Source organism: Ostrea edulis, chromosome 10 (genome assembly GCF_947568905.1).
Source record: "Ostrea edulis chromosome 10, xbOstEdul1.1, whole genome shotgun sequence".
NCBI lineage: Eukaryota > Metazoa > Mollusca > Bivalvia > Ostreida > Ostreidae > Ostrea > Ostrea edulis.
In genome coordinates, this window is record NC_079173.1 from 7,408,554 (window position 1) to 7,428,681 (window position 20,128).

Below are 20,128 nucleotides of genomic sequence, written 5' to 3' on the forward strand. Positions count from 1 at the left end.
GCTCACAAACAGCCTTGCTTCTACTTCATATGAAAGTAAAAGGACATCTTAATGCAAATTATATATTCAATTTCATATAAATTTTTTATCACTTATGACCTACTTTTTGGGTATATATTCTAAACACCATCTGAAACAACTGTACCATTTATTACGGAAAGTTGAGAAGAGGGGTTACTATGACAACCGTAGTGTGTCACAATTCACGTGAAAACCGTATAATTATGACACTTTCATAATGTGTTACAGACACTGTCAGCTTCAAAATATGTAAAACTCAGAAAAAAATATATAGACCCATCCAATCACTACCTTAAATGAAGTAAAATTCAATTACAGCTTATATACGGACTTCATCTTATATATGAAACAATATAAGAGGCGCAAAAGTTTTGCAATTTATTGGCAAAATTTATTCCGTATAAATTATAAAAGAATTATACCGAGAGTTCGGATCCGCGACGTTTCGGGTAACATAATTCAAAACATCAAAAATAAGTATGTACATGCATGTCAATTTTAACACAGAGAAATAACACTAAATATCAGATTTATTTGCCACCTCCCGAACTATTGTGCCCGAAACGTTGCGCACCCAAACTATCGCCACTAAACTCCCGAAGCGCGTCGTCAATTTTGGTCGGGATCGTTGTGTCGGGTATAAATGCGATCACTCGGGAAATTCCATTAGCCTGAATAGACACGCCCCACACACACATTGACACAACTACACAAGGTCCAGGCCAAATTAAAACCACTCAAAAAGTTGGACATCTAGTTGGATAAAGGGTAATAGAGGTATCTAACGGCAGGAATTCCGAATGATCGGGTGATCAGTAATGAAATTAACCAATAGGTCAACTTCACGAGACAATTTACGCACACGGATTAAAATATGAAACAAGGAAGTGAAATCACATTATTTTGCAAATTTAGTCTTTATTATTTTACACCTGAAAAGCTCTCATGCTGGAAATCTAAAAAATGTTGAATATCGTGACTTAGTGTTCTTAAACAATACAGTGATGTTAAATTGTAACTATAATATTTCTCGACTTTCGTTTTAAACAAGTTCTTCCCAGACTGGGGTCATTGGAGGTCAATCTTGCTGTAGTTACCACATACTTGAGCTAATATTGCTGTAAGGGTTTGTGTAAGATTGATAACATTGAATTATACATTGTATATTACATATGTTTGGATATTTCTATATCTGATCAATGTTATGATAACGTGATAGATTGTGATGACATGGCAGCGATTGTGAAGTGGACGGTTGCAGGACTACTTCCCCGTCGAGGCCTCATCTAGACAGAGTTGGTTTGTGAACAAAAGTTTGGGTTGTACAGGATTGTCGGATGGAATTCACTCTGCTGATACAGTAAGTCTGAAGGGGCTACACCTTAGTACAACACTTCAATTAATATTACAGGGTGTCAAATATTTCAGACTTATTCAGGTTGGGAACACTTCCCCTATAGCGAGAACATGATTATCCCTCTTTAGAAAGATAGTAAACATGACCATAAACAGGTGTTTTGGTGTCTTTACAGTGATTTTTATTTTGGACAAAAATGCCACCGATATTCGGCAGTTCCCCTCACAAAAATTGACTATATTTTTTCCCAATTATATATATATATATATATATATATATATGTGTAACAGGAAGGGAGAAAATGCAACGGAACAGACCAGGATTTGAGCCCGGGCCCCCTGAATTTCTAGTCAGGTGCTCTACCAACTGGGCTATCTGGACACCGGCGATCGAATCCGGCTGACCGCTACATTCCTCCCTCCTTAAATGTCTTCATATCTCATCTGAAGACATCAACCCAGGATCTTTATCCCCTGGCAGGCATTTTCACCTGTCAGTTCCAGGGGCTGGTCTATGGCACCAAATGTAACAGGAAGGGAGAAAATGCAAAGGGCCAGACCGGGATTCGAAACCGGGTCCCCTGAATCTCTAGTCAGGTGCTCTACCAACTGAGCTATCTGGCCACCAGCGATCGAACCCGACTGACCGCTACATTTATATATATATATATATATATATATATAATCCAAATAGAAAGAGTTGATATCACAGTCAAAATAATTAAATAAAAAAGCAGGGAAATGTGCAGTTCCAAAATATATTAATATAACTTTTGAATATATTTTGGAAGTGCATATTTTCCTGCTTTCTTATTTAATTATTAACTCAGCTGAGCTGAACGCTCAAGTGAGCTTTTCTGATCAAAATTTGTCCGTTAGCTGTCGTGATGGCAACGTCGTAAACTTTTCACATTTTAAAAATCTTCTTCTCAAGAACCACTGAGCCAGAAAAGCTGATATTTACATGAAAGCTTCCTGACATAGTGCAGAGTCAAGTCTAGAAATCACGGCCTCCCCGGGGATGGATGGGGTCACAATAGGGGATCAAAGTTTACATAGAAATATATAGGATAAATCTTTTAAAATCTTCCTTCTCAAGAACCACTGAGCCAGAAAAGCTGATATTTACATGAATTCATGAAAGCTTTCTGACAGTGCAGATTCAAGTTTGTGCAAATCATGGGCCTCGGGTGTAGGATGGGGCCACAAGGGGGATCAAAGTTTTACATACAAATATAGGGAAAATCTTCTCGAGAACCATTAACATGAAAGCTTTCTTTTCTGAATTAGTGTAGATTCAAGTTTGCAAAAAGCATGGCCGCCAGGGGTATGTTGGGGCCATAATAAGGACTAAGACATCGGATGTAAAACCTAGTAAGGTTTTACATGCAAATATATATGGAGTCTTCAGATAATTTAGGGCCAAAGTAATTCAGGTGAGCGATCTGGCCCAAGGACCTCTTGTTTCTTTTAAGTAATTAATAATTTATTATATCTTTAATAAAAAAAGATTGGAAGGGTCGGATCGACCAAGGGACGGACCGACCGTGGGGCGGATCGACCTGACACCTTACATGTAGGGTCAGGCTAATAACAGGAAGTGGCCAAGAGTATAGGGTTTTATTAAAATCCGAAAAATACAAACAGGAGAGACATTCTGGAAACTTGATTGTTAATATAATATTTAGAAGATTATGGGTACAAATGCTTTTTCTTTATGAAATTAGACCATACTACTTTTTCTAAGAAATACTTTAAGTATTTCTTAGAAAAAGTAAATAATATTTATACAAGGTTTAAATTGAATTCCAAGACATTTAATGTTGAATAATTATTTATTTTATGATTTTAAATCAGATCTGAAATAAACCTCAAACAAACAAATTGATATTTGATTATTTTATGCATCTTTACCATTTGTATGCCCCCCGAGATCGAAGATCAGGGGGCATATTCTTTTTGTCCTGTCTGTCATTCTGTAATTCTGTCTGAAACTTTAACCTTGCTAATAACTTTTGAACAGTAAGTGATAAAGCTTTGATATTTCACATGCGTATTCCTTGTGACAAACCTTTCCATTTGTACTCACTCAACCTTTTGACCTTGACATTTGACCTATTTTAAAAAAAAATTGACATGGTAATAACTTCTAACTGGTAAATATTAGAGCTTTCATATTTTACATGAGCATTTCTTGTGACAAGAGCTTTCTACTGGTACCAAGGTATTTGTCCTTGTGACCTTGACAATCTTTGGAATTGACCATTATCGGGGGCATTTGTGTTTCACAAACACATCTTGTTATTTACTATGAATGATTTTTCCCAATTTGAGGAAAATGTCACTATTTTTTCCCAATTCAAAAGGAGGGGTGGTAGTTTGAAAAAAAAAAATCACTGCTTTATTGAAAATAATGTCCAGTTAAATGTTTGAACAATAGACATTTTTAACTTCTTGATAACTATCATTCCAATTCTTTTCAAACTTGGTGTGAAGTATTTTTTGGACAAGGGGGACATAAATTGTAAATTTCAGGATTCTTTCACCCTTGGGGACTTAGGCCGGGGGAGGGGGGGGGGGGGGGGGGGGGGCAAAATTGACCAATTTTCAAAAATCTTTTTCTCAACTAAGAACCACACATTTAAGAAAAACTAAATGCATAGTGATGTACAGCAGGAAAGCCACTACTTAAATTGTAAATTTCATGATCACCAGGCTAAGGGTTCTGACTCCAGGGTGGGACCAAACTTGGTATATAGTGTTAATGTGTAAAACACTTAAATAACATCTTCTTTAGTGACATTGATACTAAATTAAAACTAAATAGATATTTAGAAAGAACAGGTAGTCCTTTACTAAAATTTTTAAATTTGATGTTCCCAGGGGTAGGGGTTTTGGTATCTGGGTGGGACCAAAATGGTCAGTTATTAAATTTGTGAACAATAGACATTTTTAACTTGTTCTTGATAACTATGATTCCAATTCTTTTCAAATTTAGTATAAAGCATCTTTGGAAAGAGGGGGACATCATTTGTAAATTTCAGGATTCCTGCACCCCTGGGGATTTAGGGGCGGGGCAAAAACTGCCCAAAATTGACCAATTTTCAAAGTCTTCTGTTCTACAACCGCATATGTTTAAGAAAAACTAAATGCATGGTGTTGTATAGAGCAGGAAAATTGCTATGGTGAATTTCATAACCCATGGTTTTCACTCTAGGATAGGTCCAAATTAGCCATATCGTTTAATGTTTAAATATTAATACACCTATTATATTATGTGTATGCACTTTTTAGGGCATTAAAGTTGTAAGAACATATCTTGTTTTATACTTTTGATGAATGTTAACATTTAGCTTAGATATTCAGATTTTATAACCTTTGGGAGTAGTGATAATTTTTTACTAGTACTCAGGTGAAATATAAGGCCTGTGGGCCTCTTGTTTTTCAATTGTAAAGGTCGAGGTCCACAGGTTTAAAAACTCCCTGAACTTTAAAATCACTGATCAGAATGTGATGTATTATAAGATACTGACACCTGATTTTGTGATATTTTATTAACTTACAGACTGCAGAGTATTTCATGATATTGTTGGAGTGTTACAATGGTGTTGATGTTCTGTTTAACTTTATATTCATTTTATTTTCAACAGATTGTATTCCTAAAGACCCACACCCTCCACATCATGGACCCAGTATTACTCGGCACTCGGCTAAATGTACGACATTGTTCTCAATGTCAGGGGGACACCGAGTTCTACTGTAACACATGTAAACGTGATCTGTGTTTACAGTGTAAAGAGAAACATGTCATTGATCTACATACCAAACACCATGGTGTTGTGATTTACCGTGAGAAGTTTGAATATTTACCAAAACAGGAGCCTGCCTTGCTTTATGATGCAAGAAAACAACAAGTAGGAAATGAACAACTGAAACTGATGTCCACACCTGTATTACACACGTCTGTCTGTGTGACAGGTGTTAGTAGTGTGAGACACATATCTCGTGTGATGTCAGACCTTGTCTGGGTCTCTGATGATAACAATCTCATCTTGATAGACACAACAAGAGACACTATACACCGTGTGGCAAATATAATAACATCATTGTTTACAGGAGGACTACACACAGTGAACAGTTCTGGTGAACTGATTTATATAGACAGTAAACATAACATCAACAAACTGTCTACAGACAATAAAACAGTCACCATACTGATACAGAGTACATCACCATGGTATCCGCAGTGTGTGTACTGCTCCCCGTCCACTGGAGATCTGATGGTCGGGATGTTTAACTATAGAACAGGCAAGTTAACCCGGTACAACAGTAGTGGTCAACACATCCTGACCATAGAACACGACAACACAGGTCACACGCTGTATAGTGAGCCTCTCTATATCACAGAGAACAATAACGGTGATATCATTGTGTCTGACTGGGGCCGTGGTGTAGTGGTGACAGAGCGCGGGGGGAGACATCGATTCTCCTACACAGGACCTCCATCAGGATCATCACTATATCCACGTGGAATCTGTACAGACGCGCTGTCACACATCCTGGTGTGTGATGTTAACACCGACACAGTACAGATGATTGACAAGGACGGTCACTTCCTGTCTCTGTTACTGACACGACAACATGGGATAAACGAACCATACAGCCTGAACTATGATGAAAAAACTCACCTTCTCTGGGTCGGATCAGGCAACACCAACACAGTGTCTGTATATAGATATCTACAGAGGAGGTACTCTCCGACTGGTAAGTGCTAGTGGTACTGTAGTTTATTGTATTATATCAGATATATACAAAGGAGGTACTCTCTGACTGGTAAGTACTAGTAGTACTGTAGTTTATTGTACTATATCAGATCTATACAGAGGAGGTACTCTCTGACTGGTAAGTACTAGTAGTACTGTAGTTTGTTGTACTATATCAGATACATACAGAGGAGGTACTCTCGGACTGGTAAGTACTAGTAGTACTGTAGTTTATTGTACTATATCAGATATATACAAAGGAGGTACTCTCTGACTGGTAAGTACTAGTAGTACTGTAGTTTATTGTACTATATCAGATATATACAGAGGAGGTCCTCTCTGACTGGTAAGTACTAGTAGTACTGTGGTTTATTTTAAATACTATATCAGATATATACAGAGGAGGTACTCTCTGACTGGTAAGTACTAGTAGTACTGTAGTTTATTGTACTATATCAGATCTATACAGAGGAGGTACTCTCTGACTGGTAAGTACTAGTAGTACTGTAGTTTATTGTACTATATCAGATATATACAGAGGAGGTAATATTCTCTGACAGATATATACAGAGGAGGTACTCTGACTGGTAAGTACTAGTAGTACTGTAGTTTATTGTACTATATCAGATATATACAGAGGAGGTAATATTCTCTGACAGATATATACAGAGGAGGTACTCTCTGACTGGTAATTACTAATAGTACTGTAGTTTATTGTACTATATCAGTCAGTGCTTATGTAGTACACACACTTTTTTGACAGGAATCCAATATATATATATATATATATATATATATATATATATATATATATATATATATATAATGTATAATATATACCTATTAATGAATTTCGTGTGCAATGTAGATTTTGTTCACATCTGCTACAGAAATACACAACATTTCACTGTCACAGAAACACAAAACATTTCACTGTCACAGAAATACACAACATTTCACTGTCACAGAAACACAAAACATTTCACTGTTACAGAAATACACAACATTTCACTGTCACAGAAAGTTTTTAAACATTTTTAATACATGTACTACACTGTCATATATCATATAGTTATCACGATTTAGATGTGAACTTCTCTGATTACAATATTATAGTCAACACAGTGCTCCCTGTAGAAAAATGTTGATGTATCATTTCTGTGACAGTGAAATGTTGTGTATTTCTGTAACAGTAAAATGTTTTGTGTTTCTGTAACAGTGAAATGTTGTGTATTTCTGTAACAGTGAAATGTTTTGTGTTTCTGTGACAGTGAAATGTTGTGTATTTCTGTAACAGTGAAATGTTTTGTGTTTCTGTGACAGTGAAATGTTGTGTATTTCTGTAGCAGTGAAATGTTTTGTGTTTCTGTGACAGTGAAATGTTGTGTATTTCTGTAACAGTGAAATGTTTTGTGTTTCTGTAACAGTGAAATGTTGTGTATTTCTGTAGCAGATGTGAACAAAATCTGCATTGTGTACTGGTTTGATGTAAATACCAGTGATATTGACAAAGTTCTGTTAATGTTGTATGTTTCAGCAGCAGAGAAAATCTACATGATGTGTACTGAAATATAGCTCATTCAGGACTTGTCTTTTATACATGTAGTAGTATTTAATGCTAATTTATGTTTGGTTAATTGTGAACTTCTTAATATAATCAAACAAAATTATTGAAACAAATTCAAAGTATGATGGATACTAGTACTATTAGAGTATATAGGTTACCCCCCCCCCCTTTTTTTTTCATCATGCTAGTCCACAATTTGAAATTATCATATTATATGGTTAACTTCTTGGTTGACTTAAGTAAATCATTGGAATTGACAAATTGACCACCAGGCAGTGAATTGAATTAACATCAGTCTTATCAACAAAAATGACTGGCCAACCATACTTTGAATGAATTTCATTTTGTTGAAATGTTTTCTTGAGATCAAATACATTTCTTTAGTGGCCATCATTTGTTTGAGAATTGTTGTAAAGACATTTTGGATTTGAGTATAAGGGTTATATTGTATGATATCATATGTTTCAGGTGATCCCAAGTTTTATATGACTAGTTAAATTTAACTTACAAAATAGAATGATTTAAACAGATAATGATGAATGGCTGCATTAATTATTAGTGCGTGGTTTAATTGTCTGTAAGGCTAGGGATTGGTGTTGTTTGTTTTACATGTCTGCTTCGTTATTTTACATGATTCAGTCGATGATGAGATCTCATCATTTAAATCACTGATGGCAAGGAAATTGAGGAAGATACCGGCAAAAAGGCTTTACAAGAAAAAAATAGATAACATCCCCGATTTCTGTGATGATGAGAATATACTCGGATCCACCGATGACACGAAAATGTGGGAAGACACCTTACTTTGGTCTTTCAAGGAAAATAGAGATAAGATTCCCGTTTCAGCAGGACCTATACTTAGTTCAGCTAGGTCTTAATGTTGTCGTAGTTGTATAGCTGCCATATTATAGTAGTAACATTTTAGATTAGGACAAGAAACCATTTTATTATATGAATATTTTTTCTATAGTTTTAGCTCACCAGAGCTCCTTCTTTACATTCTGCTGTCTGTCTGTAAAAATGTCACATTTTCCAGAAACAATTGACCAATTTCAGTCAAACTTTTACAAATCATCTTTGAGTGTAGCTGCAGATCTGTTAAAATCATGGCCCCGGGAGTAGGTTGTGACCACAATAGGGATCAAAGTTTTACATGCGAATATATAGGAAAAATCCATAAATATGAGCCAAGGTGACTCAGGTGAACGATGTGGCCCATGGGCCTCTTGTTTCATCATGCTAGTCTATGATTTGAAAATATCATATTGTGGTTGAGTTCTTGGTTGACTTATAAGTAAATCATTGGAATTGACAAATTGACCAGCAGACAGTGAGATGAATTAACATTAATCTTATCATCAAACTAAGATGGATTTTAAATTTGAGTATGAAGATACGTATGATATCATATTATGTTTCAGGTGATCCCAAATTGTGTATGACTAGTTACTTACCTTGAGACAAAATAGAATTATTTAGACAATGCTGAATTGTGAGGCTGGGATTAATTAATATTTTATGATTTACTTGTCTGTGTCGTTATTTCAGATGATTCAGTTGATGATGAGAAGAGGATCTTCAAATCCACTGATGACACAAACATCTTGGAAGACACCAGCAAAAAAACCGAGTTAAAGTTGATGTTATCTCCAACTGGCAAGGAAAAGAAAGACAAGACCCCCATTTCAGCAAAAATTATTCCAGGTTAGCCTTAATGTTGTTACAGTTTTAGAGATCATGTTATTTTAGTGAAGTTTAAGATAAGGAAAGGGAACCATTTTATTATTTATATGAATGTTTTTCGATAGTTTTAGCTCAGGTGATCACCTTCTGTCTGTCATTTGTACGTCCGTTCGTTTTGTCGTCTGTCAGCAATTAAGTTCTTCACATTTTCCAGAACCACTGTTAAACTTGTATAAACATCTTTGGGTGTAGCTGCAGATATGTTGCTCTCTGGGAAATTTTGGGATACACCAGAAAGCTACAGGGCCATCCCTTATAAAAACATTCGATTTACGGTGCAGAAAAAATGTCCACGGTTGAGGCCTTGTATATTTGTGCCCCTGCATCGCCGTCTCAAAAATTTGATATAAAAAATTTCTAACATATTTTCCCACTATACTTGATTAAAACATACCTCCAAACATTCATTAAAGCCGTTAAGCCCCATGCAACCTGTAAACTCTAAGCTTCAAATGATGTCGTTTTCAACTGTGTGTATTTCTTCTGTACTGTTAATCGAAAGTTTTTAAAAGGGATGGATCTATAGCTCTCTCACGGGTCGGTTCCAATATTTTCAAAGAGAGCTACAGATCTGCAGGTACCATGAGTGGAGGGGATTCAAGTTAGTTCAAATGGAGGTCAATGCCCTCTTTCAATTCGATTAAATTTAAAAGAAATAATTTAAAAATCATAAAAGGCGACAGGTGAGTAATGTGGGTCACGATCTTCTTGCTTAATCTGTCATCAGTTTTGGACATTTTCAGGGGCTTTTGTTTTGTTTTTAAAAGAAACGCATTTTGTTTTACAGTGGTGCTAACTATATTAGGGCATTTAGGTTAGATATGGTTAACAGGAAAATTATCATAGGTTATGTAGCCCTTGGAGCTAATGATGCTTTTAACTAATACTCGGCTGTAAGTCCTGTGGGTCTCTTGTTAATGTTTTCTATTTGAAGAGCAATTTTATTTAATTTAATAAAAATGAATTTAAACAAATATTCACTATAAAGAAAGGGAAAATATTTTGGAAAGAAAAGTTCAAGTAACCAAGAGGATTTTTAGAAATTAAATTATCCATTGTGTTAAACATGATGATATCTTTATTTCAAACGTTTACACATACAAGAAAATATATCATTTTTATTGTTTTGTATTGTCTTATTTAAAGGTTTCAGTGCGTTGAATACCCAAAGTCTTAGGAGTACTTGTTAGGAAGTTTTACAGAAGACACATTTTGAAACGCTGTTCACAGAAGACACATTTTGATGCACTGTTCACAGAACACACATTTTGATGCACTGTTCACAGAACACACATTTTGAAGCGCTGTTCACAGAACACACATTTTGATGCACTGTTCACAGAACACACATTTTGATGCACTGTTCACAGAACACACATTTGAAGCGCTGTAGATATGTAGTCACGTTTGGTTTGTTCATTTTCAGATGATCTGTCTCCCTTCATCAAAGCCACAAGAACTGCACTTGAGAAGATACCCCCATTATCCCATTATTCATTGAAAAGTACATTCAATCCATCCTTTCATCCATCCTTACCAGGTAAAACACTGAACATTAGATCATATTTGATAATTTATATTCTACACCAATTATATTATCAGGTTATGTGACTGTTTCCATGGTGATGTGATTTTACTATTAAAGAATGTTGTCATGTCATGATATTAACATAGAAGACTGTAAAACTTGTCTCCAAAATGTATTCACAGATAAAATCTGAAGATTTGTAAATAATGGAAAGGATTCTATACGACACAACACCAAATAATGAAATATCTGCATGAAATTCTTTATCAAAAATCCCTATTTGGAATGTCTCGTTTCACATGAAAATTATTTTCATGAGCAAGGAGATCGACATTCCAAATAGAGATTTTTCTTTAAAATTTTATTTTAAGTTACTTTATTGATGCAATATCTCAAATTGATATACAAACCCCCCATTTAGTATAGACGGTTGTTGGATGTACACATGTGATAAAGGGCAACAATATGACCCATTAACCTATACATTGTTCAGTTTCACATTATCAGTCACCATTCCCCACAATCAGACCATTTGGAAAGAGGCATGCAATATCTGAATTTACACTAGGTAAAGACAATCTAACTTTTATATTGACTTAAGGTTGTAAAAAGCCTTGTTTTATGCGGCAAAGAGTTCCAGATCTTAGAAGCTCTGTAATTAAATGATTTCAATCAACACCTTGTCCTTACACTGGGCACAACAGCACTATTTGTATATCTAAACCTGTAAGATTGATCTTTAAGTGTGATGAGATCATAGAGGGAGGGGACTGAATTTGTTTACAATTTTAAAACAAATATTCACTGTAAAGAAATGGATTTTGCTTATAGGGAAAGGATTTTGAAAAGAAAAGTTCAAGTAACCAAGAAGATTTTTAGAACTTGATTTCTGTCTTGTTTTATACAAGATGTTATCTTTATTTCATAAATCTACGCATTCAAGAAAATGTGTCAATTTTAAAGTAATCTATTGTCTTCTTCCAGGCCTTCTAGAGGTTTTTAGTGTGTTGAATACTTAAATTATGAGGAGTACTTGACATGAAGTTTTGCAGAAAATACATTTTGAAGCACTGCTCACAAAACACACATTTTGATGCAATGTTTACAAACACATATTTTGAAGCACTGTTCACAGAACACACATTTTGAAGCGTTGTTCACAGAACACACATTTTGAAGCACTGTTCACAGAATACACATTTTGAAGCGCTGTTCACAGAACACACATTTTGAAGCACTGTTCACAGAAAACACATTTGAAGCGCTGTTCACAGAATACACATTTTGAAGTGCTGTTCACAGAACACACATTTTGAAGCGCTGTTCACAGAACACACATTTTGAAGCACTGTTCACAGAGTACACATTTTGAAGCACTGTTCACAGAATACACATTTTGAAGCGCTGTTCACAGAACACACATTTTGAAGCACTGTTCACAGAAAACACATTTTGAAGCGCTGTTCACAGAATACACATTTTGAAGCGCTGTTCACAGAACACACATTTTGAAGCATTGTTCACAGAATACACATTTTGAAGCGCTGTTCACAGAACACACATTTTGAAGCACTGTTCATAGAATACACATTTTACAGTGCTGTTCACAGAATACACATTTTGAAGCAATGTTCACAGAATACACATTTTGAAGCGCTGTTCACAGAATACACATTTTGAAGCACTGTTCACAGAACACACATTTTGAAACGCTGTTTACAAACACACATTTTGAAGCACTGTTCACAGAATACACATTTTGAAGCACTGTTCACAGAATACACATTTTGAAGCAATGTTCACAGAATACACATTTTGATACACTGTTCACAGAACACACATTTTGAAGTGCTGTTCACAGAACACACATTTTGAAGCACTGTTCACAGAACACACATTTTGAAGCGCTGTTCACAGAACACACATTTTACAGTGCTGTTCACAGAACACACATTTTACAGTGCTGTTCACAGAACACACATTTTGAAGTGCTGTTCACAGAACACACATTTTGAAGCACTGTTCACAGAACACACATTTTGAAGCGCTGTTCACAGAACACACATTTTGAAGCGCTGTTCACAGAACACACATTTTACAGTGCTGTTCACAGAACACACATTTTACAGTGCTGTTCACAGAACACACATTTTACAGTGCTGTTTACAGAACACACATTTTACAGTGCTGTTCACAGATCACACATTTTACAGTGCTGTTTACAGAACACACATTTTACAGTGCTGTTCACAGAACACACATTTTACAGTGCTGTTCACAGAACACACATTTTACAGCACTGTTTACAGAACACACATTTTACAGTGCTGTTTACAGAACACACATTTTACAGTGTTGTTTGCAGATCACACATTTGAAGTACTGTTCACAGTGTTCTATATATGGTTTATATTGTCATTTGCGTAATGACAAGTTGAGGGTCGAGACATTTGTATACTATGTGCCTGGTCTGCTACTCGAATGAACGTCTTCTTTTCCCCGATTTCCATACGTTTCCAAACTTAATTATAACCCCCGAACGAAGTTCTGGGGGGTATATAGGAATCACTCTGTCTGTCCGTCTGTCTGTGCAGATTCGTGTCCGGGCCATAACTTCTTTGTTCTTTGACTTAGGCATACCATATTTGGCACACAGGTAGATCACCATGAGACGACGTGTCAAGTACCTTCATGACCTCTATATGACCTTGACCTCAAGGTCAAAATTAAAGGTTTTTTACAATGGATTTGTGTCCGGGCCATAACTTCTTTGTTCTTTGACATAGGCATACCATATTTGACACATGAGTGCATCACCAGGAGACGATGTGTCATGTACCTTCATGACCTCCATATGACCTTGACCCTTGACCTCAAGGTCAAAATTAAAGGTTTTTTACAATGGATTCGTGTCCGGGCCATAACTTCTTTGTTCTTTGACATAGGCATACCATATTTGACACATGAGTGTATCACCAGGAGACGATGTGTCATGTACCTTCATGACCTCCATATGACCTTGACCTCAAGGTCAAAATTAAAGGTTTTTACAATGGATTCGTGTCCGGGCCATAACTTCTTTGTTCTTTGACATAGGCATACCATATTAGACACATGAGTGTATCACCATGAGACGATGTGTCGAGTACCTTCATGACCTGTATATGTCCTTGAACTTTGACCTCAAGGTCAAAATTGATTATAGGGTTTTGACATAGTCATACCATAAAACATGGGTGTATCAATATGAGACTATGTGTCATGTACATTCATGACCTCTTTATGACCTTGACCTTTGATCTCAAGGTCAAAATTATAGGTTTATGCCATGGATTTGTGTTCGGACTATATCTTCCATTTTCTTCTACAAATGCATACCATATTTTTACACTCAGGAAAGAGGTAATTTATACCTATTAACAACACCCTTTGGGAGATTGGGGTAAGCGGGGGGTATTCTTAGTGAGCATTGCTCACAGTACATCTTGTTGTTCATGACTTGTCATGTTTACAGTGCTGCTGATGAAATAAACCGGAACCGACGGTGTAATGTCATCAATTAAACTTCAACGGCCGCTCTCTTATCGGCACGTAATTTGAAATACAGGTGACTCTCGATGGCTCGAACTTCGATCTCTCGAAATTCTCGATCTCTCGAAGTGAAATCATGGTCCCGATTTTTTTCTCTATATAACAAAGCAAATTTACTATCGATCTCTCGAACGTTCAATCTCTCGAAGTTCTCGATCTCTCGAAGTGAAGTTGGGTCCCGTAAAACACATTCCATTGTTTTTCACTCTCGATCTCTCGAAGTGGTGGTAGCGTATACCCACCGTTACACAAGCGTGCAATAATTTCTGGTTGGGCCTTACCTGGATTTTGTTGAATGCCGGAGGTGTAATTAGGTGTGTACATAATTGAAACATCACTGGTGCTTCTTTGTGGAAGTGACACATTTGAGTCTATAATTGGCTAATTGGTCAGTTTACACCTTGCACTGGGGTTTTGAGTCGTGATGATTAAAATTACAAAAAATGTATTTATAATCCGACTATGAATGAAATCTAGAATTTGTTTTGACATGACAACGAGAGAGTAAGTTTTATACATAATTTAGAGATCTACAGACTGTTAAATTTCTCGAGTTTGTTCTTTGTGTAAAGTTACTCTAAAACATCGTTTTACTCGTTCGTTAGAATTTTTGTTTTGGGGAAAGCGACATAACATTGTGCTCCGTTTAGTTTGCGATAGTAAAGCGTCATCTGAACTTGGTTTTGTATGCCTATCTAAGCATGATTAAAGAACAAATAAATGATAAACTTTGAAATTTTTTTATTAATGCAAAATAAGGTTTTATATTTTTATATCAAAGTACCTGACGAATATGAAGGAAAATATGTCAAAACGATATCATATGATCTTGTTGGTATACATTTTTGGTTACTGTAAAATCTGAACCATACCGGCGGACCTTCAATTTCCGAATTTCGATCTCTCGATCTCTCGAAGTCTTATCAAGGTCCCTTGAACTTCGAGTTATCGAGAGTCACCTGTATAAGATAGATTAATATTGATTTTATTGTTAAGCAAGGATTTTTGTTGTTAAAGATTGTCATTCACAATATCAGTATGTGATACTTTATTCATAAATGCAACGATTGTATTTAGGGTTGTCTTTCCCTTTAACTTGCGCTTTGATGATGGGCAAATACAATCAGGCAGATATTCTCCCATTTTTATACGCCCATCATTAGACGGGACGTATTATGTTATGGTGTTGTCCGTACATCTGTCTAACTGGCTGACTGGCCGTCCATCTGGGGTCATGTTTTCTGGACTTTTTTCCGTAACGGATGCATGTAGAACTTTGAAATTTGGTCATAATATCTCCCTCAAGAATTTAGATTGCATTTCAGCTTGATTGGTTCATCCTTGACCTAATTATGGGCTATATGTAGGTCAAACAGTTTTCCGGACTTTTTTCATTACAGATAGAGATATTGCCCTGAAATTTACACACAAACGTCCTTTCATAGGAATACAAGTTCAGTTTACATTTCAGCTGGATTGGTCTATCTGTCCATGACTTACATTAGGACTAAAAGTAGGTTTAACAGTTTGTTTGGGGCTTTTTTAATTACAGATACAGATATTGCCCTGATATTTAGTCCAAGGTTACCTCTCAGAGGAATAGAAGTTCAGTTTGCATTTCAGTTGGATTGGTCTATCCTTGATCTACTTTTGGATTACAAATAGGTCAGACAGTTCTTCGGGCTTTTTTTCATTACGGATACAGATACTGCCCTGATATTTAGTGAAAGGCTTCCTCTTGGAGGGAGACAAGTGCTTTTAGCATTTCAGCTGGATTGGCACACTATGACCTACAGTACTTTAGGGGTAAAAGTAGATCAAACAGTTTTCGAGATTTTTTTGGTATGGTCACAGGTATATTGCTCTGAAATTTAGTCACAACCTCCTTTTCAGAGAAATACATAATCAGTTCACATTTTAAACATTTCAACTGATTTGGTGCAGTATGACCTATATTAGGGCTAAAAGTAGATCAAACTGTTTCCTGGACTTTTTATCATCATAGGTAGATATTGCACCGACATTTTGTCACAACCTCTGTACTGCCCACTGTCCATAACGACTAGAAACAACTCGTCTATGCGTATGCCTGGAATTTATTTAAGTCAAAGATTGACATCATGTGACTTCCTCAACTTCATCCGATATACTGTAATAAAACAAAACAATATTTGTGTACAGTGAATTGATACTGACAACATATATGATCATGTATAATAATAATTCAAACTATCAAAAAACTGAGTTCAATACAGAAAATTGCTGTTTATAACACAAACTGCACCAAACAAATAGTACTCTGATATAAATTACAATGAATATAAAGAGCATCTGTAGTGCACAACAAAACAGAGTTATTGCCCCTGAAGTTACAAAGTATTTAAGTGCAACAAGTAGCACCTTATCAGCAAAAAATATCTATACATAGTCTTACTATATGTCATATATATCTATACAAAGTCTTACTATATGTCATATATATATATACAAAGTCTTACTATATGTCATATATATATATACATAATCTTACTGTATGTCATATATATCTATACATAATCTTACTATATGTCATATATATCTATACATAATCTTACTATATGTCATATATATATATACATAGTCTTACTGTATGTCATATATATATATACATAATCTTACTGTATGTCATATATATCTATACATAATCTTACTATATGTCATATATATCTTTACATAATCTTACTATATGTCGTATATATCTCTATACTATCGTTGAATTATATTGCACAATACCATAATTCTGTAAACATAGTTTGCATAAATATTTGGGACATGAACTACGTACAGATGTGTCTACACTGTATCAATTCAAATAATACACGTTTTCAAACAAATATATGGAATGTGCTAATGTTCATCATTGTCTTACTGAATAAGTAGTTTCTGTAGGAAACAGCAGTTCAGTACAATGTCCAGCGAAAAAGGAACATACCCACATTCTTCATTTACATCAGGTGGCCATTTTGATGTTTATCCGCCCGTCTTTAGTGAATAATTTCATAACTCCTATAAGCAATACAAAAGAGAGAGTTCGGCAAACACGGACTAGATGATCTAGAATCATCAATATTGGTCAGTTAATGCATCTTGAGAAGGTGTGCCATGCCCTAAATCAAGGTCACTGTGACCTATGATTATGATGATATGGCTATTTATGGCATAAGCCTTTTTTGGGCTCATGTAGATATGACCTATGATTATGATGATATGGTTATTTATGGCATAACCCTTTTTTGGGGCTCATATAGATATGACCCATAATTATGATGATATGAGTAGTAGAATCAACAAACTTTTTCAATTTATGCATTGTATAGAAATGTAAATGTAATACATATAGGGATTACCATCTTTAAATTAACATTAAAATGATAAATATTGGAAAAACAATGTTTTAAGGGACAATCTCTACATATATCAGAGTAATGCAGCAATCCTGTTTATAATTATTATATCAGAAATACACATTTTTTTCATAAAATTTAGATATATAACAATTGGTATTCATTATGTGCAGTATTGTACTAAAGCAAAATTGCAAAAACTTAACAGAACAGATAGAGGAATTGTCTCATGGCAATGATTATTTAAGCTGATCATGGTGTTTCTAGCATCTAATTAAGATTTCATTAGACCATTGGGAGTAAACCATGGTGTTTCAGAGTTGAGATGGAGATTCAAAGATCATTTTGATAAGAACTTTATTACATCTATCTAGTTAAAGATTAATTAATAAGTATAATCTTTGTACATTAACCCAAAATAAGTAATCCATACCATGCGAAAGAACTTATCTAAATACATGTAATAAAATGAAAATATGTTTTGGAATATTTGTCTAGTTATTATACCCCCCGCAACAAGTTGTGGGGGGGGGGGGGTATACTGGAATCGGGTTGTCCGTCTGTCTGTCCGTCCGTCCGTCCGTCTGTAAACGCAATGGTTTCCGGGCTCTAAAGCATTATCCTTTCCACCTACCGTCACCATATCATATATATGGACTACCCATGGGATGAAGATGTTCCCTATCGATTTTGGGGTCAAAAGGTCAAAGGTCAAGCGCACTGGACATCGAAGTAGCAATATGGTTTCTGGGCTCTAAAGCGTTATCCTTTCCACCTACAGTCACCATATCATACATATGGACTACCCATGGGATGAAGATGTTCCCTATTGATTTTGGGGTCAAAAGGTCAAAGGTCACGCGCACTGGACATCGAAGTAGCAATATGGTTCAGTTTGTCATGCCATTTGTTTTTTACACTCAGAAAAGAGGTAGTTTATACCTATTACCAACGCCCTTTGGGAGATTGGGGTAAGCAGGGGGTATTCTTAGTGAGCATTGCTCACAGTACCTCTTGTTTGAACAATTAATTCAATTACAATGTGCATTAGACACATTACAAGCAATAATCTTATTTTTTACCTTTAGACCTAAAAGCAAAGACATTGCATGCCGTGACCAATGATGAGATTGATTGATAGGTATATTAATTGAATATAAATATTATAATAAAAATAAATAATAGATCTGCAACAAAATTATGATAATAAAGAAAAGAATTGATTTGATACATTGCAGTCTGCACAAATAATTTCTAACCTTTTCTCCATGCATTAATGTTCCAAGACCCAGGCGGTTAATTGAATTATGAAATTTTGGAGAGGATCGAGACATCGTGATTCCCTACTGACGTGATGATAACCATGGCTATTTGATGGAGCAAGGTTTAATCTACTCTTTCTGATTTTATGAAGTGAACTCAGTAATAGTGAAATGAAGCTAAAGACCAAAGAAATAAAAGATTAACCACTAGCTATTTTGTATCGTGCACTTTCATCTGTTTATAATGAATAAACATCTGATGGACGTTCCATGTGCCATATGGCGGTGCACTTTATTACGAACAGTGTTCACGGATGACTGCAGTAGTATCACTTTAGTAGGAGAAGCTTGATTTTTTGAGAAAATTACAGATTATTAAACTTAGTTTTGAGGAAATATTACATGGAGAGTACATGATTTGTCTTTTTTCCTTCTACAGTTTTAAAGCGACGACCTAGCTTCTTATTTTACAGAGTATTTTTATGGGTATGGAAGATGTGCATGTGGCAAGGGTTTTGGATTTTCTCTAATTTTTGAGGAAATTACTGGTTGAGGAAATATTGCATAGAGTGTACTTGATTTGTCTGTTTCTTTAAGATGCAAAGAAAGTATGTCACATCCCGATGATTGCTGGTACCACCTGAAGCCAAGTTCTACAAATCATGGTGTAAGAAAAACACCTGATATCAGCTTTCCGCGGGCGCACCGTGTACCATCTGCGATATTCCTGTTACTAAATCTCACAGTGAGGTTGTCTAAGTTTTATGGTAACAAAGTTGTAGGTTGCAGGTTCGAGTCCAGGTTACTTTCTATTAAAACTGCAAGTTTGACTGTATCCTATTATTTTACATCATACATGGGTGTCAGGTTATAGCACAGAGGTAACACCCTCGCTTCTCACCGATGTGACTCGA

At 35.5% G+C, this 20,128-nt stretch overlaps 1 protein-coding gene across 6 annotated transcripts in view; it reads left to right on the top strand.

Moving 5' to 3' along the window:
* Window positions 1–668: 668 nt before the first annotated feature.
* Window positions 669–20,128, top strand: part of LOC125666670 (uncharacterized) — a 36,291-nt gene continuing 16,831 nt past the window's right edge. For 2 of the 6 annotated variants that reach the window (XM_056151810.1, XM_056151812.1), the window contains exons 1-5: window positions 688–1,141; window positions 1,241–1,381; window positions 5,028–6,141; window positions 9,256–9,411; window positions 10,877–10,990. In XM_056151810.1, coding sequence (XP_056007785.1) covers window positions 5,061–6,141; window positions 9,256–9,411; window positions 10,877–10,990 — 1,351 coding nt within the window. In that variant the 5' untranslated portion in view covers window positions 688–1,141; window positions 1,241–1,381; window positions 5,028–5,060. Of the gene's footprint in view, window positions 1,142–1,240; window positions 1,382–5,027; window positions 6,142–9,255; window positions 9,412–10,876; window positions 10,991–11,471; window positions 11,547–20,128 lie in introns of all 6 variants that reach the window. The other 4 variants (XM_056151807.1, XM_056151809.1, XM_056151811.1 and 1 more) reach the window with 4 other exon arrangements.